Consider the following 23930-nt stretch of genomic DNA (forward strand, 5'->3'; position numbering starts at 1 on the left):
GTGACCGCCGGCTCCGCCCCCACGCAGGCGCAGGCGGGGTGCGGGGGCCGGACCGCGGCCCTGCGCGCGGGTGTCATGGCGGCGGCCGGGGCCGGGGCGGAGGCTCTCGCCGCCTCCGTGCGGGACTTCGTGTCCGGGCAGCAGGACAGCCGTGCCGCGGAGGTGGCGGCAGGTACCGCGCGGGGGCGGGGCGGAGCGGGGCGGGACTGGGCGTGGGCACGGCGGCGGGGCCTGGGGCGGGCGTGGGCACGGGCGGGTCGTGGCGGCGTGGGGAGGGGTTTGGGAGGGAGCGTGGGGCTGCGGGCAGGGCAGGGTCGGGTCGGGTCGGGTAGGGTGTGGATGGAGCGTGTCTGTGGGTTGTGGGGCTGCCGTGCGGGCAGGGCACGTGGGAAAGGGGAGGGTAGGGCCTGCAGCTCGGAGCTGCAGGAGGTGCGCGGTAAGAGCGGGACAGCCGCGAGGGTCAGGGGCTCCAGGAGCGAGGCACGTGTGCGTGGCAGAGAAATCGGCAGTGGGACGAGAGCTCATGGCCTTGCTGAGGGACCGTGGGAGGTGACAGTTGCAGACTACGCCCTCTCTGTGGTTTCTAGCAAGACTTTGCATTTGCTTTCATTGCATAATTTATCCTTCTCCTTCGAACAGCAATTGGGTGACTTTGTTGCATACGGAAGTTACAGCTTCAGGAATGTGGCTTTCTAAGGATAAGGTGATATTTTTGTGCGTGTAGGCAGTGGCTTCAGCATGTTTCGGGAAGGAGCTCGGAGAGCCGAGAGGGGCTGTCTGTGTATGTTACATTACACAGACAGGTACCTTCTAGAACCTTTCCCGAGGCCTGATGGCTTGTGAACTGCTATGTAGCGTCTTGGTAATGAGATGAGCTGGCAAAACAGAAAGGAAACCCAGTGGCTCATGTAACACAGATTGAAGAAAATGCCAGGGAAATTGGGAAGAATTCTCTAAGCTATGTGACATTCAAGATGGTGCAGAGGGGTTACACAGTCTCCGACATATTTGGGATGTACGTGGGGAAGGATAACCTTACAACTGCTGTTGTCATGTTAGAGAAGTGCCTGGAGAAAGCTTTGTCTCTTGTAAGACGTACAAAGAGAATTGCTCCCCTCTTGCTCCTCCCAGCCCTTTTCAGCCATGTGGCTCTCGTGACAAGCCCCCCTTCACAAACAGTGGTGCTGGCAAGTGTCCTTGAGCCCCTCTGACCTCGTACAGAACCACACATCAGAAAGGATTAAATTGCATTGTGTGTCCTTGAGCAAAAGGATAGGGAGGTCTTTTCTAAGCTCATGGCCATTGTGCAATTGCTGTTACAGCCACACTGAGCTTCACCAGTTTGTTGCTAAGGTCTAAAATGAGTGTAACTTGGCAAGTGGCCTGAAAGCCTTGGTGCTGTCATGGGCAGGTTGGGCTGCATGGGTCAGTGGGTTGCAGGAGGAGGCTGAATTCATCTTAAAAAATGGGGAGAGAAGGCTACTGCTGTTACAGAATCCATTACACATTCCCTGTGAATGTTGTGCTCACATTTTGAAGGTGTGGGGGAAACAAGAATGAAGTCCTTCAGAAGGGACTAATACCTAGAAGGACACTGAAAGGGGGAGAGACCTGTCAGGAAAGAGAGCAGCTTGGTTCAAAGTAGCAATCAAGCACAGGGTGAATGGCTTCCTTCTGCTAAGTCTCTGGGAGCTACAGGAATGCCAGAATAGCAAGGCAGCCCCTCCTGGTAAAGGGATTCAAGGTGCCTGATTAACCTTGGGGCATATGTGCTGCTGCCAGATGTGGAGGCAGCAGTTTCAGGGCTCACCACTGTGCTTGCCGTGCTGATGAGGCAGGTCCATGAGCTGTGCTGGCCACGGGCACACCACACTCACAGGCTGTGCCAGGGAGGGGTGGCCACACTGTGTGAGGCAAGGCAACGCTGGTCACACGGGGGTCCCTGAGAGCACAGGGAGCTCCCTTGCTGAGCTGAGCAAAGGAGCTGCTGACCTCAGGGTGTATCAGTACCTGACTGTGCTTTGGCCATCGCACTGCAGCTCTTTCCTGTTGAGTAGGGAGCCAGAAGCTTTGTGTAGAGCTGCTTTCAGTCTCTGCAGACACAGAGAGGCAGAGCACCTGGCCACAGAGGTGGCATTTGCCTCAGACTTTTTCTATGATGGTGCAGAGGCACAAGGGCTCTTCGAGAGCTTGCAGAGCGACATACTGGGATGCTGGATGTGGAGAGGCCATCCAAGCTCTCTCTGCAGCCCACTCTGTTTTGGCTGATGCAAAGCATCTGCTTGCTGTTTCACTGTTGTTTTTCTGCAGGAAATTTTGCCAGCATGTCATGGCTGTCCCTGAGGGTGCCCCCTTTTCAGTCTGTGCCCGTCAATTCCAAGACTTGCTGGGCTCTTTTTCCACACAGCTCCCCTTATCTGTTCTGTTTCTCAGCTCAGGCTCCCTCTCCCTGCTGCGCCAGGCAGGACTGAAAGCTCTGTCTCTGGAGTCAGGACTGCCTGCTGTCAGAACACACTGTCAGAAAACACTGTCATCCCATCCTTAGAGACAGCTCTGTGATGAACAGTGTGTCTTAATACTGGAATTAACTGCTTAGGAAGGGACAGTAAAGGCTTGCAGCAGCAGGAGACACTAGCTAGAACAAGGCCTGGGAAAGCCCATAATGAAACCTTTGGGCTTCTCAGAGGGTGAGTGCCCTGTCAGTCATGTAGGTTCAGCAGGGCAGAGAGGTGAGCAGGTCCCTCCAGAGTGCCCAGAAGTGCCTCTGGGCAAAGACACTCAGTCTCAGTGACTGCCAGGTGATTTGGGGTTTTTTTATGGGAATGCTGTTTTGTCCAGGCAGAAAGTGAGGGGTGCTTGTTTTCCAGCAATGTCACTTGACACCTGACTGCAGGTTAGGGGTCTGAAGGAAGGCAGTCCCATGCCTGCCAGCATATGTCTGAGCAGAGAATGTACACAGAGCTTTCCTTCTGGGGAGGTGCCACATTGGCAATGGGTGGCAGGAATGGAGAACCTGCCCTTCTGCCAAGGTTCTTGTAAGGTACAGCAAGCAGGTCTTTTCCAAAGCCTCCTGAGGAGTGACTCTTCCCCCAGTTGAATTGCAAGAGTACGGAGGCCATAGGTGAATGAGGCAACCTGGCAAGGAATCTGAGTCAGAGTTGGAAACAGATTCCAGGAATCCCAGCATTTTATCTTCCTTTGTCCACAAAACTGCCTTTCTCTGTGCCCTCCCTCTTGGAAGGAGTTAGTGCAGTTCTTGCACAGCATGGAGGTGATGGAGCCAAGGTGGGAAGCTGAGTGATCACTAGTGTCTGCACTGCTTGTTCAGCCACTTCTCCCTCAGGAAGCACCTGGAGAGCTGCCCTCTGTCTCCTCACAGCATGCTCACATTGGAAAAGGGGGTTTTAGTATCTCAGAGAAGTGGAACACAGCAAGACTTCTCTTAGGAGCCACACATACAGCCATGCTGCAGGGATAGGGTGAGACAAAGTGCAGGCAAGCTCTCCCCTGGCTGTCTCCTCTCAGCTCTCAGTCTCAGAGGTGTTTGCAGGCAGGGCTGGAGGCAGCCCCACCAGCTGAGTGCACATGGCTCCTTTGGTGCTTGGTGAGGAGGCAGCACTGACTGGCTGTTCCCAGGGCAGTGCTGGGAGGTGTCCCAGCACCCATCTCCAGTAAAATGCCTGCATGATCTCTCTGGTTCACTCTCTTTACCTCCTTTCTCCAGGGGTGAATGATGGAAGGTGGACGGTGCTGCAGCTTGTGGAAGCCCTGGGGTAAGAAAAGCCTTATGCAAGTTATACATTGTGTAAGGGCCTTGCAGGGGACATTCCCAGAAGGAGGCAGAGTGAGAAGGACAAGTGTGCTCATCCAGGATGAGCTTCAGCACTGGATGACACATGGCAGTGGACAGGATGTTGTCTGCTCACAGCGTGGGGCTTGAGCAGTGCTTTGCCCTCCCTGGATGTGGGAGCTCTTTGGGACAGAGCAAGGCCAGAGCAGCTCCTGATGCTCTCCCAGGACAGAGGAGAGATGTTGTGGCAGGCAGCATGCTGCAGGGCACTTTTCAGCTGGGGCTGTCCCCAGCAGGAGCTGCCTGAGCACACAGCTGCACAACACCGTGTCACAAGTTGGCTGGCACTCAGCTTCTGCTTTTGTGTCCAAACTGTCATGGCCTAGGCTCATTTATCCCAACCTGGGGGCTGGGTGTGCCTCATTGTAAGAGACTTTATCCTTTTTGACCCTTGTGATCTTGGGAGCATGGTGCAATAGCATTTTCTGTGCTCTGACTTGAGAACTTGGATTTCTTTCTGCATGGTCCTGGGGCTGAGTGCACATGTGCAGCACAGACAGGGGGAGAGGAGTCTGTTTCCACTCTGTCAGCAAGTCAGGCGTGGTCGGGCCCACAGAGGGACACCTCTTTGGTTTTTGAGCCTGCTCAGGATGTGCTTCCTGCTTGGATGTACCTGCTCACAACAGGCTTCTTGGGCTTTCTCCCCTCCTGGCCTAGGTTTTGCCTGGAGAACACAGATCCTCGGATGCGAGGGCGAGGCATCCAGCTGTTGTCGCAAGTCCTGCTCCAGTGTTACTCCCTGCTCCAGGAGAAGGAAGGTAAGGGCTTTTCTGGCCCTTGAGTGTCTGGCTGGGGACAAAGCCTGTGCTATTAAAATGTCTGTCTTGCAGTTGGCAAAGGGGTTGATTGAACACTGTGACAACCTTGTACATGTCTCTAAGAGTCAAAGTCCAAAGTCCACAAAGCTTTGTGCTGCAGCCTTTTTGCCAAACTCACCACACAATTCAGGTCACTACACCAAATTGCTGGACAGCTGGGGCCCCTGACAGTTTGTGGGTGTTGCACACCAAGGTGTGCTCAGCGCCACGTGGGACACATTGGGGATACATCTGTATGTCAGAATCCTTGGGTGGTGACTCAGAGCAGGAACACTGTCCTTCACACACCAAGTCACACTGCAGCCCTGCAGCCTGACCAGCTTAACTCAGGAGGAACCCTGGGGCTTGGGGAGGAGGGGAGATCAGTGTAAGGATGGGAATGGACTGGGGCACTGGGGTGGGGAGGGGAAGATGCCCTGTTCATGGAGGCAAGGAGAAGGTCTGCCTGTGTTAAATGCCCCATTAGCAGCTGGCTGGCAGCAGGGAAAACCAGTAAGTGCTAGCAAGCTTTGGCTTGGGCTTGGAGGCCTTGCAAATGAGAAGCTGAACTTATGCCAGCAGGCTGGCTAGACAGGGGGCCTAGCTAGTAAGTAAGGTGGAGGAAGGGGAGGATGGAAGTAAAAGATGCTTAGTCCTTGGAATTTGGCTCTCTAGCTGCAGCCAGGCGGGGCTGAGAGCAGCTGTGCATAGAACCTTATCTGCTGCAGTAGCTGGAGACAGGTGTGATGACTGATGGGAACTGGGGTGCTCTGGAGGGGCAGCCAGAGGTGGGGAGGTTCAGTGGGGATACTTGAAGGAGAAAAGAGACTCAGGGCAATTGAGCAAGGGGAGTGAGCTGTGCTACAGCCTCGTGTCCCTGCTCACGCAGGTAATTTCTCAAGTTCTGCGTCAGGCTGCCTCCTGGGGGGCTGAGTTTCTGCAGCAGCTGTGGGCACAGGATGCTGCTAGCCGGCTCTTCCAGTCTGCTTCCTGCTGCCACTCCCCAGGGCTGGGGTGTGCAGGCGCCCGTGGCCGTGACTCAGGGGCCAGGAACGTGTTGTGGAGCCAAGCTGGAGGAAGCCAGAGCTCCTGCCCCAGCTCTGTACCCCACCCCATGACATCCTCCAGCCTCTGCTGAGCAGACTGCCACTCTGCTGCTGGTGTCTGCATCCACATGTCTGGACAGGCCAGGGCAAATGCCTCTTGGGTAGCACCTGCACCTCTGCAGCAGCCAGAGGTGCTGCTGCCCTGCTGCAGTTAGGCGTGGGCTGCTTACAAGAGGAGGGCAAAGGTGTTGGAGCCAGGTGGGTGCACCCAACAGCAGCAGTTTGTCCCATTCACCAGTGCAAGATGTGCTCACTCTTAATCCACCAGTTTGTGGTTGAGCTGGGGCCAGCAGCCAGCAGCTGTGTTTCCTAGGGCTAACACACACTGGGGTCTGTTTCTGACAGTGCTGCACCTGGTCCTGTTCTATGAGAGCCGGCTGCAAGACAATCACCTGGTGATTCCCTCGGTGCTGCAGGGACTCCGGGCACTGGTGAGCTCACACCCCCAGCCCACAGTGCTGGGCTGCATCCCCCAGCAGTGCCAGGGAGGTCCAACACCTGGGTATGGGCTGGAGCACTGTGTGAGCAGGGTCTGGCTGGGCTGTCAGCCCATCTGGCAACATTGCCCTGTCTCCTCTCTTCTGCTGTGCTTCTTGTGGAGGAGCCAGGGACAGGAGACTGCCTTGATTTCTTGCCCTGTGGTAAGGATTCCCTGGCCACCCTGGGGAGCAGCACAGATGTTGGGCATCTTATTCTGTTCTGTCTGGGGAAGGAATGCTGAGCTCTCCCTCTTGTGGAAGAGGATCCTGCAGGCAGCTGCTGCATGGAGGCAGGAGCTCTGTTATGTGGCTGCCATCATGGTATTGTATTCTTGCTTTCCTCTTCCTGTCCCCAGAGCATGTGTGAGGTGCTGTCCCCAGGGCTAGCAGTGTCTGTGCTCAAGGCTATCTTCCAGGAGGTACATGTGCAGGTGAGCAATGTGATTTTCTATCCTCCTGTCGTTGATCTCTGCTCCCTGTGTGTCTGGGAGTGGCCTCCTGCCCTGAGGACTGGCCATTTAGCACAGTGTAGTGCTTCTGCAGAGCTCAGAGACAGCTTGGATCACTGCAAGAGAGACTGTGAGAGACGGATAGCAGCCAAGAATCCTGTTTGGCCGTTGTCCTCTCTTTTCTCAGCCCTAGAGGAATTATTTCCTTTTGCCCCATTCTCTGTGTTTAAGTGCCCCCAGTCCAGTTCTCCTCACAAATAAGATTGTTTCTGCTGGCAGTGCCTTGGGCAGCATGTGTGGCCCTGGTGTGACTGATGTGATGGGACAGAGTCATGTTCATGTGCCATTGCATAGGCATGCACACTTTGCATGTGATAAATGGCATCTCTGTGCTAGGGAGCAGCAGCTGAGCTGCTGGGGGTCCTGCTCTCTCTCAAGGGCATGTGGGGTAGTGGGTAGCTGTGCTGCCATGTGTAGAGGATGGTTTTGATTGCTCTGCTCCTCCCTTCAGTCCTTGCTGCAGCTGGACCGCCACACAGTCTACAGCATCATCACCAACTTCATGAGCACCAGGGAGGAAGGTGAGGGGCCAGATGCCAGAACCACTCTGGGATTGTTGAGGCTGGGAAAATTACTCACTTTCACCTTCTCCAAGGGCTCTGTGGCTCTGCTTGAGAGACCTGGAAAAGGACTGTGAGGCTCAGCAGTTTGGCTGATTTAATGCCATGTTTTAAGGTCTGATGTGCTGCACCTCCTCACGCTCCTTCTTTCTGTAGAGCTGAAAGGCCTGGGTGCCAACTTCACCTTCGGCTTCATCCAGGTCATGGATGGGGAAAAGGATCCCCGCAATCTGCTGGTGGCCTTCCAGATTGTGCATGATCTCATTGCCAAGGACTATGCCCTGGGTGAGCCTAAACCTGCCATGCAGAGCTGACTGGGAAACATATCCCTTTTCTTTGATCTGTTGGAGGGATGGCTCTTGGGTCTGACCAGGCATAGGGTGGTCCTTAACATACTTTAAAAGGTGCAGAGCTGGCCTATCGTGGGTGCTGAACACAGCTGCTGTGCCTTTTTTGCCCAGTATCTTTGCTCACCCTCTCCTCTGTCTGCAGGTCCCTTTGTGGAGGAGCTGTTTGAAGTTACATCCTGCTACTTCCCTGTTGATTTTACTCCTGTGAGTGAGTCTGCCATGTGCCACAGCCTGTACTTTATTTCTTTCTAGTGTTTTCTTAGGGGGTTGTGTCCCCTCCAGGGAATGGGATGAGAGGATGGCCAAGGGTCTTGGCTGGGCAGTGTTCAGCTGTGAGCTGTACCCAGGCTGACAGGCAGGTGCCAAAGTAGCTGCCATGACTGGTGCTGCTGCTGCCTTGCTGGAGATGAAGTGATGCAGCTTCGGCTGATGGCTGGGTTGAGATGTTTCCTCAATGGTGGGTGACCTGCTCTCTGCTTCTTTTCCAGCCCCCCAATGATCCTCATGGCATCCAGAGGGAAGACCTGATCCTGAGCCTCCGGGCTGTACTGGCCTCCACAACCCAGTTTGCTGAGGTGCAAAGCTCCCTGGGGATTCTTGTGCAGCTCACTGTTCCCTTAGCACGGGCTGCCTTTCGTAGTGCTGCAGCTCCTGCTGTGGCTCTGTGCGATGGGGAAAACTGGGAGCAGGAGCTTGCACTTGGGCAGCCCTGTCTTCTGCTGGGGCTGGTCATGGGGAGGGTGCTGACTGACACCCTGGGAAGGGGCTGCCTATTGCAGGTACCCCTTCACCTCTGCTCTCCTGGCAGAGGCTGAACTTGCAGCCTTGCAGGGCCATGAACAAGGTGGTACAGGGGATGGGCTGAATTAAAGTGTTTCTCTCTGCAGTTCCTTCTCCCTCTGCTTATTGAGAAGTTGGACTCAGAGCTGCAAAGTGCCAAGCTTGACTCGCTGCAGACTCTGGTAAGGAGAGATCCCCTACTCCCTTCAGCCTACAGCTGATTGGTGGCAGTAGCAGCTGCCAGCCACTTCTGAGCCCGTCTTCCTGCCAGCCAGAGACTCTCTTTTGCAGAGCCACAATTACCAGAGTCCTGGTTTGGCCCTGCATCACTCTTTCCTGTTTTTCTTGAGTGATTTCTGCAGCTCAGCATGAACCTGCCAGTTCATGGGCAGTGTCCCGGCACTGTGTCCTCCTTGTACTGGCTTCTCTGTGATGCTTTCTCCTGTCTTCCTCTTGCAGACTGCCTGCTGTGCCATCTATGGGCAGAAGGAGCTGCAGGAATTCCTTCCCAGCCTCTGGACATCCCTGCGCAGAGAGGTGAGTCCTGCAGGGCTCCACCTGGGCTGGGCTTCTGAGCAGGAGTTCTCTGCCAGACTAGGTGGGCCCCGTGTCTCCCAGCAGTCGCACCTGTGACCTTGGACTGCCCCCGGTGAAAATGGAGGGGACAAGCCAGCCCTATCAGCATGTCCATGTGGCTTGAATGTGCCATGCTGCATGTTGAAATCCCATGGGAAGTGAGGCAGGAAGGAGCCTGAGCCCTTCAGCCTGCGCTGGGAGCCTGAAGCCCGTGGTTGTTGCAGGCAGTGGAGCTCAGCTCATCCTGTGGCCTTTCCTGCAGGTGTTCCAGACAGCGAGCGAGAAGATTGAGACGGAATGCCTGACTGCACTGCGTGCTCTCTCTGCCTGCCTCTCCCGCTCCGTGCTCAGCTCTGATTCTGAGGATCTGCTGGACTCCTTCCTCAGCAGCATCCTGCAAGGTAGCTAACAGAGACCTGCCCCATGCAGCCATGCCTGAAAACATCCTAAGTAGACATGTGCCTTCCTCTTGTCTTTCAAGCCTCTTTTCTTTCTAGTCCTCACAGCAATATTTGGCTTCTCCAAGGTAATTGGCTGCAGAAAGGGAGGATAAGGGGATTGAGCTGCTTCCATCTCTGCTGGAACTGCACTCTGTGCGCTTGGAGCTGTGGGAAGCTGCTCAGCTGGGGAGGCTGTGCTGCAGCTCAGAGCTGCGCCCTGGCAGCACGTCCCAGCCTGCTATCAGCTGTGTCCCTGCACGCGAGGCAGAGGAGCAGCTGACGCCCAGCCTATCTCAGATTGCAGGCACCATCTGTGCGAGCCCGACATGAAGCTGGTGTGGCCCAGTGCCAAACTCCTGCAGGCAGCAGCGGGCGCCTCCCTCCGCACCTACCAGCGCATCAGCCACAGCGTCCTGCCCCTGCTGCTGGAGCAGTACACCAAGCACACGCAGGTGAGGGGCACCCACGGGGCCTGGGGCAGCAGGGTGTCTGAGAGGATGTCCTTCCCTGGCTGTGGGCAGAGACCCCATGGGCACCCTGTGGCCTTGCAGTGCTGCGCTGAGGTGCAGCTCTGTCCCAGCAGTGACGGTGATCTGGGTTACACCTTTGTGTCCCTGCAGAGCAGCCAGAGGAGGACAATCCTGGAAATGCTGCTAGGCTTCCTGGAGTTGCAGCAGAAATGGGGACATGTGGAAGAAGGTGAGGGTGGCTGGTCCGTCTGGAGGCATCTGCATCCCAGGAGCTCCTGGCTCTAACCTCACTTTCCTGTATGCTGACACACAAGGAGAACTCACTGGCCAGTGTGGCTGCATGTGTGAGCCCCTGCCATGTCCCAGGGACCCTGCATGATTGGGTATCAAAAGCAGCACCCCAGAAAGCATCTGTCAAGTGCTGTGTTGGTGGCTGTGTGGTGACAGCCAGACACTGGCAGTGATTCCTTGCCCCTCTCTCCAGATGAGAGCCCTCTGCTGTCGCACCAAGCCCCCGTTTGTTCTGTGGTGTTCTCAGCGCTGCTGGATCCCAGTGTGCAGCTGCAGCTGGTTGGGATCAAGGCACTGACTGTCGTGGGCTCCCTGCAAGGTTGGTGCCTTTTTTCTCTTGAGAGAGGGGGAGGTGTCACTGTGTTCTCAGAGACACGGTGGCTGCTGGGACATCCTTGCCTGCTGCCTGTAAGTGCACAGGAGTAGCAGCAGTGTGTTCTACCCAAGCCAGGAGCTCCAGGGACATTTGGTCTCTCTCTTACCTGTTTGTGCTGGGCACCTTTTATCCCTGGTATTTTGTGTGCTGCTGCATTGCTGCTGGCCTGGATGAGGGGGAAGGATCATGTCCAGCACACCAGGATCTTTGTCTTTGGCCAAGGGTAGGATTCCTCTATGGCTCTTGTTACAGGCTTCCTGTCTTCCTCTAATCTGGAGCTGGTTGTGGATCACCTCATCCGTCTTGCTTTGCATGAGGAGGATTCCCAGAGCAGGTGAGGAGAGGGCTGGCATCATGCCCACACTCTGGGTGGAGGAACAAAGCCTGGCTTTGCTGTAGTCTGAGGGAAGGCACAGGAACGCTCTGAACAAGAAGACTGCATGGAATAAACCAGACAGTTCGTGGGCTGGAAATAACAAAGTTGAGCCTGTCAAAGCAGGGGTTCTGCTCTGCCTGCTTGAGGGGTGAAAAAGGCAAGTTGCTGAGAAATGGGGTTCTGGAGACACCTTCTGGCCAGGTCTGTGCAGCTGGTGTACAAGCAGCCCTGGATTTGCAGTCCTTGCATCACCTTTCCCATTCTCTTTCCCCCTGGCAGCGAAGCAGCGATGGAGGCAGCTGGGTCCCTAGCCCCCACCTACCCAAAGGTTTTCTCTGGACACATGGTACCCAGGCTTGAAGAAGAGCTGCAGTCAGGTGGGGCTGGGAAAGGAGTGGTGACTGGTTTTGGGGTAAAGCCTTTTCCATCCCTATTTGGCTCCTGCCAGGCAGTGGGGCTGTGTTGTGTGGTGTAGGTTGGTGGCTGTCCTTGGGGTTTCCCAGCACAGGCACTGTGTGCTGGCACAGGGGAGGCTGTGGCTGGTCTGGCAGCCAGCCTGTGTGGGGCCAGGGCCACCCTTGTGGGAAGGAGCTGCCCAGCTGCAGAGCAGGCAGAGTGCCTTGAGCCTGGCAAGGGCTGGGTCTGCTGTGCTGCTTCACCCCATCCACCCTGGCAGGGTGTGGGCCCTGCTGTGCCTGGGTGGGATGTCCCCAGGTCCCCCTCTGAGCTGTGTTTCCTCTTCAGAGCGGGAGGAGAGCCACCACAAGCGTCACTCCTTGCAGCAGCGCTGCCTGCAGGCCCTGGCAGCTGTGTCCACCCACACCAGCATCGTGAAGGACACTGTCCCCATCCTGCTACAGCATCTCCAGAAGGTGCAGAAAGGTAATTGGAGCTCCTGCAGGCAGCTCCACAGAGCGTGTCTGGGCAGGAGCTTCCTGTTACTGGTGATGGCTGGGAGAGAGCTGGAATGGCAGTGGCACAAGGAACCCACACCTGGGCTGTGCATCCCACTGGTGGAGTGGGAGTCAGAAGAGCTGCATTGTCCCAGGATCCTGGTGCAGATCAGGGGGCTGGCTGTTGAGGCTGATTGACTTGCTGGTGACTGTGCCCTGCAGGGACTGAGGCCAAGAACACCCAAGACGTGATCTCTGTGTGCCAGAGCCTGCACCGTGTGGCTCTGCAGTGCCAGCAGGATGCTGAGGGCTGCTGGTACTTCCACCAGACAGTGGTGCCATGCCTGCTGGCCATGGCTGTGCAGGCAGCCATGCCAGGTAAGTGCAGGGCTGGAGTTGGGAGAGGGGAGAGCAGGCAAGTCCTGGGCTCTCAGGGGTCCCTGATCCTGCAGTCTGTGCCACTGCTGATGCCTTTTGGCACCCATGGCTGTCAAAAGTGGGCTTCACTGCTCCCTGCCCTTGTCCCAGAGCCCTACCCCACTCTGGTTTGCATTCAGGGGGCTGTGCCTGCCTCCTCCTTCTGAACAGCAGGCTCCAGCAAGTTCCATTCCTCCCACTACCTGCAGAGAGCACCCATACACTGCCAGGCAAGGCACTGCTGGAGGAAGAGGTGCTGGCTGCCATGATTCCAGTCATCAGTGCTGCCACCACTCACCTGAGTCCTGAGTGAGTGAGGCTGGGGGAGACAGCTGGGTGCTCCATCGTGGGGAGGTAGCAGGCTGCATGCCCCCTGCTGCTGTCTGTACAGGGTGGCCCTGTGCCTCCTGGGAGGTCTCTGGTGACCCTTCCAAAGCAGCACACTACAATGTCTTTTCCTAGGCTGGCTGCCCAGAGTGTGTCTCATGTGGTGCCCCTCTTTCTGGATGGAGATGTCTCCTTCCTACCCCAAAACAGTTTTCCTTGCTCCTTCCAGCCTTTTGGGGTATGTTTGATTGGGGCTGGGGCACCAGAATGAGGATGTTTGCACAGGCTGGCAGCAAGGACTGTGATGACATGGACACTGTTCTTCCTTTGCAGGATGGGGAGCACTTGGAGGCACAGAGACGCCTTGTCGCCCTCCTCATGGCCTTCGTCTGCTCCTTGCCCCGCCATGTGCGTTGATGGGGAGCAGGAGGGAGAGGAGCCCTGCCCAAGCACCCTCCAGCCTCTGTCCACACCAAGCTCCATGGACAGACTGAGGGAGCAGCTGCAGCCCTGGGCCATAACACATTCTATGTCTCTTCCAGGTGGCAATCCCTCAGCAGGAATGGCTGCTCCGGGAGCTGCTGGCATTGAGCTGTTCCTCCAATTGTCCCTTCACGGCCACCACAGCTGCCAAGTGCTTTGCAGGGCTGGTGAACAAGCACCCAGCAGGTAAGGGGGCTGGGGCAGATGCCAGGTGTCCCTGCCCACTGCTGACAGGAGGAATGGCTCAGCTTGTCCCTTCCATCCCCAGGGCAGCAGCTGGATGAAATCCTGCAGCTTGCAGTGAACAGGATGGAGCCCAGCCTTGCGGAGGGGCCCCGCCGAACGCAGGCACTCACCCTGCTGCTCTGGGTAAGGCCTGTCCTGGATGAGTGGGGCAGGGGGACCCAGCCTGGCACTGACTGTTCTACCTGCACAGGTGACCAAAGCCCTGGTGCTGCGCTACCACCCTCTAAGCTCTTGCCTGACAGACAAGGTAGGTGCTAGTGGGGCTGGGTGGTCTAAGAAACCTGCCTTGCTCCCCCATGGCTGGCTGGGAACCCCCAGGAGCAGGGCACTGTGTCTCAGGGGTCTCTCCCTTGCAGCTGCTGGGCCTGCTGGGTGACACGGAGCTGGGCCCTGCCACAGCCGATGGCTTCTCCTTGCTCATGGCCGAGTCCCCGGACGTGCTGCACAAGGGCTGCCATGCTGACGTGCGCATCATGTTCCGCCAGCGCTTCTTCACTGACAACGTCCCCAAGCTGGTGCGAGGCTTCCATGGGGCTGGCCCCGGTGAGTGCCACCCCCAGCCCAGCCTCACCACTCCTGACCCTTTAACCAGGGGACCTGAGCCACCATCTCCTCCTTCTGCAGGCTGCTTGTAACCATCTCTGCTCTCTACAGATGTGAAGGCCAATTACCTGAAGGGCCTGTCCCATGTGCTCAATCACCTCCCCAAACCTGTGCTGGTGACAGAGCTGCCCACGGTAAGAGCCAGCCTGGGTGGCAAGCAGGGTGAGCTGTGATACTGTGGAGTGCATGGTTTGGGGTTACTCATGTAACTGTGTTGTCCCTCTCTCTGCAGCTGCTTTCCCTCCTGCTTGAGGCCCTGTCCTGCTCAGATCGTGTAGTACAGCTCTCCACACTGAGCTGCCTCCACCCACTGCTGCTTGAAGCTCCCCAGATCATGAGCCTGCATGTCGACACACTGGTCACCAAGTTCCTCAACCTCACCTCCAGCCCCACCATGGTGCGTGCACCCCCTCCTGCCTCCCTGCTATGCCCCTCTGTCCTGCCCCCTGTGCTGCCCTCATCCCTGTCTGTTCCAGGCTGTCCGCATCGCCGCCCTGCGCTGTGCCCATGCCCTTACCAGTCTGCCCACAACAGTGGTAAGTGCTTCTGCAGCACCTTGCTGCCTGCTCCTGCATGTAGAGGGGCAAGGGCTCCCAGATCTCCTGGGGGCAGCCAGCATCCATTCCTCTCACAAAGAGCCCCTTCTGTCCTACAGCTGCTCCCATACAAGGGCCGAGTTATCCGGGCACTGGCCAAGCCTTTGGATGACAAGAAGAGGCTGGTGCGGAAGGAAGCAGTGGCAGCACGCGGAGAATGGTGAGTGTGTGGAAGTAGCTGCTGAGGGGGTGGCAGCGTGTAGGGGATGTGGCTGATGGCACCATCTCTGTCCCTGCAGGTTCCTGCTCGGGAGCCCAGGCAGGTGAGCACCCTGTGTCCTTTCCCTGTGCTGACCAAGAGTCTGACCAGCGCCTCGCTAAGCCACCAAGTCATCCGACCAAATGCCACGGACCCTCTGGATCCTCAGAGCCCAGGAGTGCCCGAGTACTAGGGCTGGAGCTTGCAGGCCAGCAGACAGCACCCCTCGCTGCAGTCCCTTCCCAGCACCCACAGCGGGGAAGGAGCTATGCTGCTTGTGGCTTGCCCCACCCTCTGCTGCAGCCAGGGACAGTGATGGACAGCCCCTGCCACATGTGAGTGGAGAGGACAGGTCTGTGCACACGTGTGGTGTGTGACAACCCATGTACCAGAAGAATAAATATATCTGTTTTGATAATGCTCTGAGGGTCTCCATGCAGCTCGGGCTGGGTCCTCAGTGCTCTTCTGTGTGTTCAGCTGCTTAAGATCCTGGTGGTTATAGACCCTTCCTCTTCTTTTAACATTGTTGTCCCTCTTCTCCCATCCCCAGAAGTCCATGTCCCCCACAAGATAACAAAAACAGACTCCCTTAAAAAAAAACAGTATTTAGTAGATGGTCCTAAAAAGACTCCCCGGGGAGCACTTGGGGGTGCCATCCTCTGTGCCCAGCCCTTCAGAGAGCTGAGCTGGGCCAATGCTGGCCCGTACCTGTGCTGATGAGGGCCAGCACCATCCAGCTGGAACAGGAAACAGCAGCTCTGCCACCTCGCCCCTGGGCTGCCTGCAGCCACCAAGAGCCAAGAGGGCAGGTGTCCAGGCACCAACACTGTCCATAAGAGTTCCCCATGGCCCTGGCTCCAGTCAGTGATATGTGCCAGCCTTCTGCCAGGCACTTTGGCCAAAGGAAGCTGCAGTGGTGGAGTGGGTTCCCCTGCCGGCAGGAAGGGATTTCCAGAGCAGAGGGCCTCAGATTGCCAGGAGTGGCGCGCGTTGGTCCGTCACGCACGGAGGCAGGTCCCAGCTCAGGCCTGTCCCGTGGGGCAGGTGAGGAGAGGGCAGCAGGACACGGGTGAGCCAGTGCCTGTGGGGAAAGTGAGGCCACAGCCAAAAGGTGAAGTCTTGGTGCTTCTCAGCTCTGAGAAGCCATATCCTGAGCTGCCACAATTGCTGAGCTCCTCAGCTCAGATTCTCTTGGCAAAGGTGTGCTGGGCAGGCCACCTTGTCACCAGACAGGGCTCCTGAGGCACAAGGCCAATGACGTCCACATCTTCCACACCTTACAAAGCCCAGTGCAGTGTGGGATCAATGTTCACTGTTGTCCTCTCCCCCAGCAGCCCCAGGAGAGCCCCTGTTGTCCCTACACCCCAAGGGCTGCTGAGCCACCACCTTCTCAGGCAGGGGCTTCCCCAGGATTTTACCTTGGCACATCCACACCGAGGAACACCTTCCAGTTATCCCAGCTGCCGTAACTGTAGGGGTTCCTGAAGACCTGCAGGACAGGGAGAGGCACATCACGTCTGGCTCTGCCCCAGCCGCCCCCGTGCTGTGGGCTCTGCTCACCTTGCCTTTCTTCTGCAGTCTCTGCCTCTCCTTTCTGTTGATGTGCCGCTCGATGCTCGTTTCCCCGCGAGTAATGAGGGCAGCATGCCACAGCGTCAGGGCACCCAGGGCCAGTGCCACCGAGCTAGGTATGACAAGGGACAGCAGGTGGAACACAGGCCTTCCTTCCCTGGCACTGCAGCTGGTGGGGGCTGAGGCTGCCTCCCCACAGCTGCACAAGTGGGTCAGCTTGTCTAATCTCCTGCGACCGAGACAAAACTCTCCTTCTCTGTGGCCCAAAGGGTGGCAGGGCAGCAAACTCTGTGCTAGAGTGAGCAAGCCCAGCTACAGGCAGGCAGATGGCAAGCAGTGTCACAGGCTTCATTCTGTTTTCCCCAGCCCCTGGGCCCCCTCACCTGCACAGGACCCAGAGGTAGACCACACTCTTGTGGAAAGCTCTCTGGCGGAAGGTGAAGGTGGGTGGTGGGGTCTGGTAGTATGTCTGAAAAAGGACCAGATGGGGAGGATTACCCAAACTGCTTTAGAGCTTGAAGCCAGACAGGGATCTCTGCACCCTTCCCCTTCTTGGACAGCAAGAAAGGACTGCAGCTGGAACTAATGCAACAGCCAAGGTGAGGGGGAGGCAGCTGGGATAGCCACTAGACAGACAGACAGACAGACACCCAGAGCTGGCACACGTGTGAGGAACAGTGGGCTGGAGGTAAGGGGGCAGGGAGCAGCCAAGGGCCTGGTCAGGACACTGCAGCTGGTGGTCATGGACAGATGTGTATGTAGTGCTGCAGCTTCACCAGGAGACCATGGCCTGAGCATGCCAAGAAGCTGTCACCAACCCAAGCTCCTGGAAGCTGGGTGCAGAGGCAGACCCCAAGCTGCTGGAGGCATTGTCCACAGCAGAGCTGCCTGACCAGCCCCAGCTCTCTGACATGTGAGATGAACATGGGGGCTGGTTCTGATGTGGGGTGCTCCTTGAGAACGGAGTCCCAAGCAGGACCCAGCCTGCACAGCAGCTCTGCTCCACACTGCCTGGAGCAGCTGGGGGGCAGGGATGTCCCACCTGGTTGGCAGCCACCTGCAGTCTCTCCTTCTCAAGCAGTTTCATTCTCTAGGGGGACGGAAAACAGGGCACCAGTTATGTGTCTCAGAGGAGCGGGACAGGGACCCTTCCCCTCACACCCCACAGGACCAGAGCTGCTGGGGGCCTTGCAGGAGGAGGAAGAGGGGAAGCACAGTCACTATATGGCTGGGGCTGGCCCAGCCTTGCTCTGCAAGCTCAGCCTGGGGCAGCCAGGCAGTCTTGGTGTGTGGCAGGAGAAGCTGCTCACCTCAATGGCTGCGTAGGCATCCCGGAACATGTCCCAGCCGCTGACGCTGCAGTAAATGCAGCCCATGGTCATGAACAGGCAGAAAGAGAAGAAGTAGCGGTGGTTGTAGTGGCCCACACAGTTGTTTAGCCAGGCTGCCTCTGGGGTTAAGGGTACATAACTGTGACAGACCATGGGTTCAAACCCAGCCCATGGACCAGGGCAGTTCTTCTGGGCCCTGCTCCCATCACCCATTCCTATGCTGGCTGTCTCCTCAAGAGAAGGGACTGGGAGAGAAGGGGGAAGCAGTGCTGGTTCCCCCCAGAAGTGTGCCACTGGTTAGTACTGCAGAAGGATACGGCAGTGGTGGTCCATCTTCAGCACACACCTGGGAGAGAGCAGACAAGTGCCAGTGTCAGAGCCAGCGCAAGGGGTGTGCTTGGGAGGGGACAGGCACCCCCCAGCCCTGCAGGCTACAAGTGACAGGACAAGGAGGGGGCAGAGCAGAGGAGAAGGGCCCCTGTCTCATACTGGGGCAGGCAGGGGGTGAGGAACGGGGTTCCAAAGGCTGCCCCAGGCAGAGGGAGGGTGTCCTACCTGTTGCAGATGCTGCAGTGATGGGTGCGAGCTGGCTTAGGGGCAATGCATTTCCTGCAGATGGACACACCAGTGAGGTCGTTCTTGGCCTGTGCACAGGTCAGAAGAGATTTGTGCATCTTAAATCCTGCATCTCACACTCCTGCTCTCCTCTGTGCTGCCCCACTGCCTCCCCACTCTGCGCTGCCCAGGCCAGCTTCCCCAGTTTAAAGGCATCCTGCAACAACGTCACCAGGCTGTTCCCAGTGACCATCTGCAGCTCCCTTGGTGCCCCACCTGTGGTGGGTGCCCAGGTGAAGTGGTGATAGCCATGTAGTAGTGGAAGACAATCATGATGAGGTTCCAGTGTCCATAGGCGAGGTGCCAGCATATCCAGGCAGGTGTGTAGGTCTGCAGGATGAGGGGCAGCAGGCAGATGTACACGATGGCCACAATAGAGCTCGTCAGCCCAATCACCAGTGCCACAAACACCTACAGGAAAGGGACCTGGTCACTGGAATGGGCAGCACCTGTCCCTTGCTGCCCGGGAAGAGGCACGGCCAGGACAGAGCCAGAGGAAACCAATCCGAACCACACACTGAGGTCCCAGCTCACTTCCTGCCTGAAGCACAGGCAGCCCTGAGCCTGTTGCCCCAGCACCACGTGCACCCTGCCCCAGAGGGGGACTCACCACACCAAACCATCGGGTGACATGGTCCACCAGCCAGTAGACCGGCTCGAAGAGAGAGTCAAGCACCACATCGCCGTTGGTGAAGGAGTTGTAGAGCAGGGAGCGGAGGCAGAGGTGCCCGTAGTGCCACAGCTGCTCCAGCTGCCGCAGCAGCCTGAAGCGCCGCCGCCGCCCCAGCCGCAGGCACTTGAGCAGCAGACGCATCACGGCGGCAAACATCCGCTGCCGGCTCCTCATCCCTGCCACACCACGCCTGGGGGGACAGGAGCTGGGCGTGGGCAGGCCACCCTGCTGCCTGGCCGTCCCTGACGCGCTGGTGCCGGCAGTGCAGCCCCCTGAGCCGCCGAGGATGCCGAGCTGGAGAAGCTGAGCTCCCGCAGGCTGCGGGGCCGCTGTCGCCGGGATGTCTCTCTGCACGGAGCAGGGGGCACAGGCCCCTCAGCATCTGGGCTCAGGTGCTCTCTGGTCCCATCTCGTCTTTCCCAGCGGGGAGGAGGCCGGGGGAGTGACACGGAGAGTCTGACTCAAAGGAAACCAGAGAAGGCATGAACATCCAGGATGCTGGGCCATTTCCAGGGATGATTTCAGCCCTTCCCAACATGTTCATGAACAGAGGAATTCGCACAAGGAAAACGTGGAGGAGCCAGTAAAGGATTACCCCTCCTCCCCTAGTTCCTCCCTAAAGTGAAGGATGCTACTTCCCTTCACCTCAACTTCTGGACCAAGTTGCAGAGGCTGCTCCCCCAACCTCACTCCAAGAGTCCCAACACTTCCTCTTTCTCCTCGCCTGCATCCTCGAACAGTGCCACGCACCAGCAAATGAGAGGCCCAGGAACAGCCCATGGCCAGTGGTCCCCTGCCTGCTGAGCCCCTTGTCCTGCCTGCGAGCTTTGCGGGGAGTGACGAGGAACCCGATCTGGCCCAGCACACGGGAAAACGATCTGCAGGGCTGGGGCCCCCAGGCACCCGTGCAGGCAATACCCATCAATATTAAGCAGCAAGGCTGCCCCAGGGTCCTGCCAAGGCACGTTTTGAGCCTGGGCCAAGCACTCGCCCTGGCCTGGTGCCAGGCTCTGGTGCCAGAGCTCAGAGTCCCTCCAGCAGGATCGTCTCTCTGCACTGCTCTGCCCACCAACACAGCCCCTGGGGAGCAGCAGGGAGGGTGAGGGCAGAAGCTGCAGCATCCAGAGCCTAAAGGAGACAGGGCTCTCCCCCACCCTGCCTGAGGAGTGACCCCAAGGTTGGGATGTGCTGGATATGAGGACCCCAGACCCAGCAACCCATTCCAGGTCACAGGCATGGCTCCTGCCCTGGTATGGGAGAGGTGGGATATGCAAACGCCTGCATCACCCTTTTCTCCACATTTCTCCTTTGGTTTGCCAAGAGCTTTTCTTTGACACTCAGCAGGTGCAAAGTGGAGCAACAGCTTCCTGACATGCAGGTTTTTGGTGCACATCCCTGTGCTGTCAGTGTGGTAAAAGACAAAATACTGCCAGAAGCGGGTGTTGAGGTCAGCCCTTTCCTCCAAAGACACAGTGCCTTCCTGCCCCCCGAGAAGCTTCCTCACCTACAACAGTGGCAGCTGCTGGGCAGGGAACCCACAGGGGAGGCAGCCAGCCTGCTCCAGAGCAAGACCCACTGTCCCCAGGCAGCTGCCTGAAGACAGCAGCACAACCACAGAGATGAGGCTCCAGTAGAGTCAAGAAACTTTCCCCTGCCCAGCCGGGCACTGGGATCCAGCCCTCGCCCTGTCCATGGCTGTCCCCACATCCCCACGGGGCACCGAGCCCAGGGGAATGGGACAGCAGCCCCCAGCACAGACAAGAGCACTGCCAACCTCACAGCCGAGGGGTGGGGATCCTTGCATTTGGCCCCACCCCAGGCAAAGAGGAGGCCTTCCCCTGCCAGGGCCGGGCACCCAGGCGCAGCCCTGTGGCACCCTCCGGTGGCTCCACAGCGCCCGGCTCCCCGGCTCAGCAGCACCCAGCCCCACAGCGCCAGGACACTCTCCGCCATTCAGCCCCATGCTCAGAGGCTGCCCACGCCTGCAGCCCCACCGCGTCGAGCCCCGAAACCCCGGCTCTCCCTGCCCCGCAGCATCCCGGCCCCTCCAGACTAGCAGCATTCCCCGCTGCCTCCCATCCCAAGCGCACCCCATGGCCACAGACCCCACAGACTCCATGGCCACAGACGCCACAGACCCCACGGCCTCCCAGCTCCGCACAGGCCCCTCCTGCCCCACAGCACACAGAGCATCCCCCATCGCCTCCCAGCCCCCGCGCTCCCCGCCCCAGGCGCCTCTGTATCGCCGCCCAGCGCGCCCAGCCCCACGGCAGCCACAGCCCCCACAAGCCCAGAGCCTCTGGCAAGGCCCTGACACCCCCACCCGGCGCCGCCGACCTGGGCCCGCCGCCCGCCGCCTCCATGCCCGGGCCCCGCCGGCCCACGGGCAGCGCCCGCGCGCGGCATGCCGGGAGCACTGGCTGCCGTCACCGGACTACAGATCCCAGCATGCCTCACGTCGGGTAGGCGAGAACCAATAGCCGAGACGCTTACAGAGCAGCATTGAAGTCTGGAACCAATAGGGTGAGGGCTTTCTGGTGATGCCCTGTCGGCAGCGGGCATGGCGCCTCCCGCACGCTACTGCGTCCCTGGTGAGTGCGGGGCTCCTGGGGCTGGGGCTGCTACTGCCCGGGAAGGGGACGCGGTGGCTTAGGAGAGGAGCAGGGGACGAGGCAGTGCGGGGGAGTTTGTCCCGGGGATGCCCCGCACTAGGCCGGCTGGGAGCGAGCGCTGTGCCCGGGGCGGTCGGGCCCGGGTCCCCGGCAGCCCCTGAGCCCCTGTGTCGTAGGTGAGCGACTGTGCAGCACGGAGGAGGCCACGGCTGGCAGCGGCACCTACACTCGTCATGGCTTCATCTTCTCCTCGCTGGCGGGCTGTCTGGAGAGAAAGAATGAGGACAACGAGGTGAGCGCGGCCGCGGCACGGCTGCTCCTCCCCAGGGCTGAGTGCTGTGTGCCCAGGCTGTACAGCTTCCCTGATGGGCTGCGATGGAATATCGGGCTCCGATGGGGTTCGGCTGGTGATCCTGTGCTGACCCTCGTGTCTTGCCCTGCAGCTGCCCGTGGTGTCGGTGGTGAGAGACAGCGAGTCCCAGCTCCTGCCCAACGTGGGGGCTGTGGTGACATGCAAGGTGGGGCACTGGAGCGCTGCATTAACAAACTGCATGGGCCTCGGCTCTGTCTCCTACTGAGCTTCGTTCCTGCACACGGATAGGGTGGGGTGAGGAGTCCTTGAGCTTCTTAGTCCCCTCTGTACAACTCCCACCAGGGCAGGGGCAGCCCAGGGGCTCACTTGAGTCCCTCACTCACAAAGTGAGTATTGGCATGAGGGACACCTCCCCTGAGACTGAGGTGGGCTTGAGGGGAGGCTTTGCTCTCCTTCCATAACTCTTTCTGGGGCAGGGAGCATGCAGATCAGTGCCTCAAGCAGCTTGTAGGAAGGATGACACAGACCAGGGATTAGTTTTCTTATGTTCCTGGTGGCAGGAGAGGGACTGGGATCACTGCAGGTCTCAGCCTTATTCTGGTGCCTCGAATTGCACAAGTATAATCTTCCTCACCTGGCTTGCTGCCAGGTGTCCCACCATTGCTTGGTCACAGGGTGGAGGAGGCCAAGTGAGACCTGAGCTCCCCATGCAGCCCTGCCTGCTCCTTGCCCTTTCCCTGCCTGGACCACTGAGTCCCCTTTTCCTACATGCAGGTCTGCAGTATTAACTCTCGCTTTGCCAAGGTCCACATCCTGTATGTTGGCTCCACGCCGCTGAAATCCACCTTCCGAGGCACCATACGGTAGGGAAAAGGTTAGATCCCCTCCCTTTAGGGGGAGGAAGGCTGTGGTGGGCAGTGCAGCTGGCTGCCCTGAGCTGGAGCTCTGCCCTGAGCACTGGGCTGGTGTCCAGCAGGTCCTGCTGAGTGCCCAGGGAGGCTGGGACAGCTTCTGCCACAGGCTGTTGAGTTGTCTGTGCTCATTGGCACTCAGATCCCTCCATCTCCTTTTTCAGGAAAGAAGATATCCGAGCCACAGAGAAGGATAAGGTCAGTGAGGCACTGCCAGGAACTGTTCCATACCCGTTGCCCCCAGGGTTCTGCCTGTGGGGCCCCCACTGACAGCAGCCTGGCGCTGTGTGGCATTGCCTGCTCTCTCCTGCGCAGGTAGAAGTGTACAAGAGCTTCCGCCCCAGTGACATCGTCCTGGCCAAAGTTGTATCCTTCCCCCTCAGGGACAGTGGGTTGGCTCAAGCTCCCCTGTGGAAGTCTTTCCCTTAACCTCTGTCCAACCAGATCTCCCTGGGGGATGCACAGTCCAACTACCTGCTGAGCACAGCAGAGAACGAGCTGGGCGTGGTGGTGGCACGCAGTGAGGCAGGTAGCGACAGAGACGGGTTTGGGATAAAACAGTGCTGCCTCATCCCTGCCTTAGGGCAGCTGATGCAGCTGCCTCCCTCTCCACATGGAGGAGTGCAAGTTTGGGAAGGAGCAGCCCTGACATGTTGTGTCCCCAGGGGTGCAGATGGTGCCCATCAGCTGGTGCGAGATGCAGTGCCCACGGACACACACCAAGGAGTTCCGGAAGGTGGCCCGGGTGCAGCCCCAGTTCCTGCAGACATAACACCCCAGGGGGCAGGGGGCTGCAGCACTGGGGCCTGTGGAGCCAGAGCAGCCCCTGGGCTCCCACCCTCTTCACGGCTTCAGCCAGGCCTCCACTGGCAAGGACAGGTTTGCTACTTATGGATAATAAATTTTTTTTGAGAGCTTCTTGCTTTGTTCTTTACAGTCAGTGTGGGAACCAGGGCTATCTACAGCACTCTGGTCTGGCTCCTGCAGCACAGCAGCTGAGGGAACAGCTTCCACAGCACCAGGGGCAGAAGGAAGCACATTTTCAGTGCTGGTGAAGGGGAGTGATAGTGTGACATGAACAGCACAGAGCACTGGGTCGGCTGTGCTGGGCACTCACCTCACCAGTGGTTTCCCCACACTGGAGTCAAGCTTGGAGCAAAGCCTGTCTCAGCAAACCAC

General features: G+C 58.4%; 3 protein-coding genes across 4 annotated transcripts; 2 read left to right on the forward strand and 1 right to left on the reverse strand.

The window, feature by feature from the left end:
• The first annotated feature begins 55 nt into the window (after positions 1-55).
• On the forward strand, positions 56-15110 carry MMS19 (MMS19 homolog, cytosolic iron-sulfur assembly component). The gene is made up of 31 exons (XM_058810224.1): positions 56-172; positions 3725-3773; positions 4508-4608; positions 6099-6184; positions 6589-6663; positions 7193-7262; positions 7458-7586; positions 7794-7855; positions 8140-8226; positions 8539-8613; positions 8891-8968; positions 9270-9408; positions 9745-9899; positions 10068-10146; positions 10402-10527; positions 10837-10918; positions 11240-11337; positions 11705-11842; positions 12076-12231; positions 12480-12579; positions 12733-12835; positions 12931-13005; positions 13140-13266; positions 13349-13449; positions 13517-13573; positions 13683-13869; positions 13981-14063; positions 14162-14326; positions 14406-14465; positions 14585-14685; positions 14765-15110. Exons 1-31 carry the CDS (start codon positions 76-78, stop codon positions 14790-14792), a joined length of 3069 nt encoding a protein of 1022 aa, XP_058666207.1. The 5' UTR covers positions 56-75; the 3' UTR covers positions 14793-15110.
• Positions 15111-15313: 203 nt separating this feature from the next.
• On the reverse strand, positions 15314-19073 carry ZDHHC16 (zinc finger DHHC-type palmitoyltransferase 16). Of its 2 annotated transcripts, XM_058810232.1 has the most exons (10): positions 18853-19073; positions 18459-18653; positions 18183-18271; positions 17945-17973; positions 17607-17740; positions 17339-17386; positions 16680-16765; positions 16285-16408; positions 16143-16213; positions 15314-15805 (listed from the first exon to the last, which is right to left on the reverse strand). In XM_058810232.1, the coding sequence occupies exons 1-10, from the start codon at positions 19069-19071 to the stop codon at positions 15691-15693; spliced, it is 1110 nt and encodes a 369-aa protein (XP_058666215.1). In that variant the 5' UTR covers positions 19072-19073; the 3' UTR covers positions 15314-15690. The 2 variants fall into 2 exon arrangements, with proteins under 2 accessions (XP_058666215.1, XP_058666216.1); XM_058810233.1 differs by lacking the exon at positions 17339-17386.
• Positions 19074-21475: 2402 nt separating this feature from the next.
• On the forward strand, positions 21476-23665 carry EXOSC1 (exosome component 1). Its single transcript, XM_058810234.1, has 8 exons — positions 21476-21506; positions 21704-21819; positions 21971-22045; positions 22615-22703; positions 22916-22949; positions 23067-23117; positions 23196-23280; positions 23417-23665. Exons 1-8 carry the CDS (start codon positions 21476-21478, stop codon positions 23521-23523), a joined length of 588 nt encoding a protein of 195 aa, XP_058666217.1. The 3' UTR covers positions 23524-23665.
• The last annotated feature ends 265 nt before the right edge of the window (positions 23666-23930 follow it).

This window comes from Ammospiza caudacuta, chromosome 9 (assembly GCF_027887145.1).
Source record: "Ammospiza caudacuta isolate bAmmCau1 chromosome 9, bAmmCau1.pri, whole genome shotgun sequence".
Classification (NCBI taxonomy): Eukaryota; Metazoa; Chordata; class Aves; order Passeriformes; family Passerellidae; genus Ammospiza; species Ammospiza caudacuta.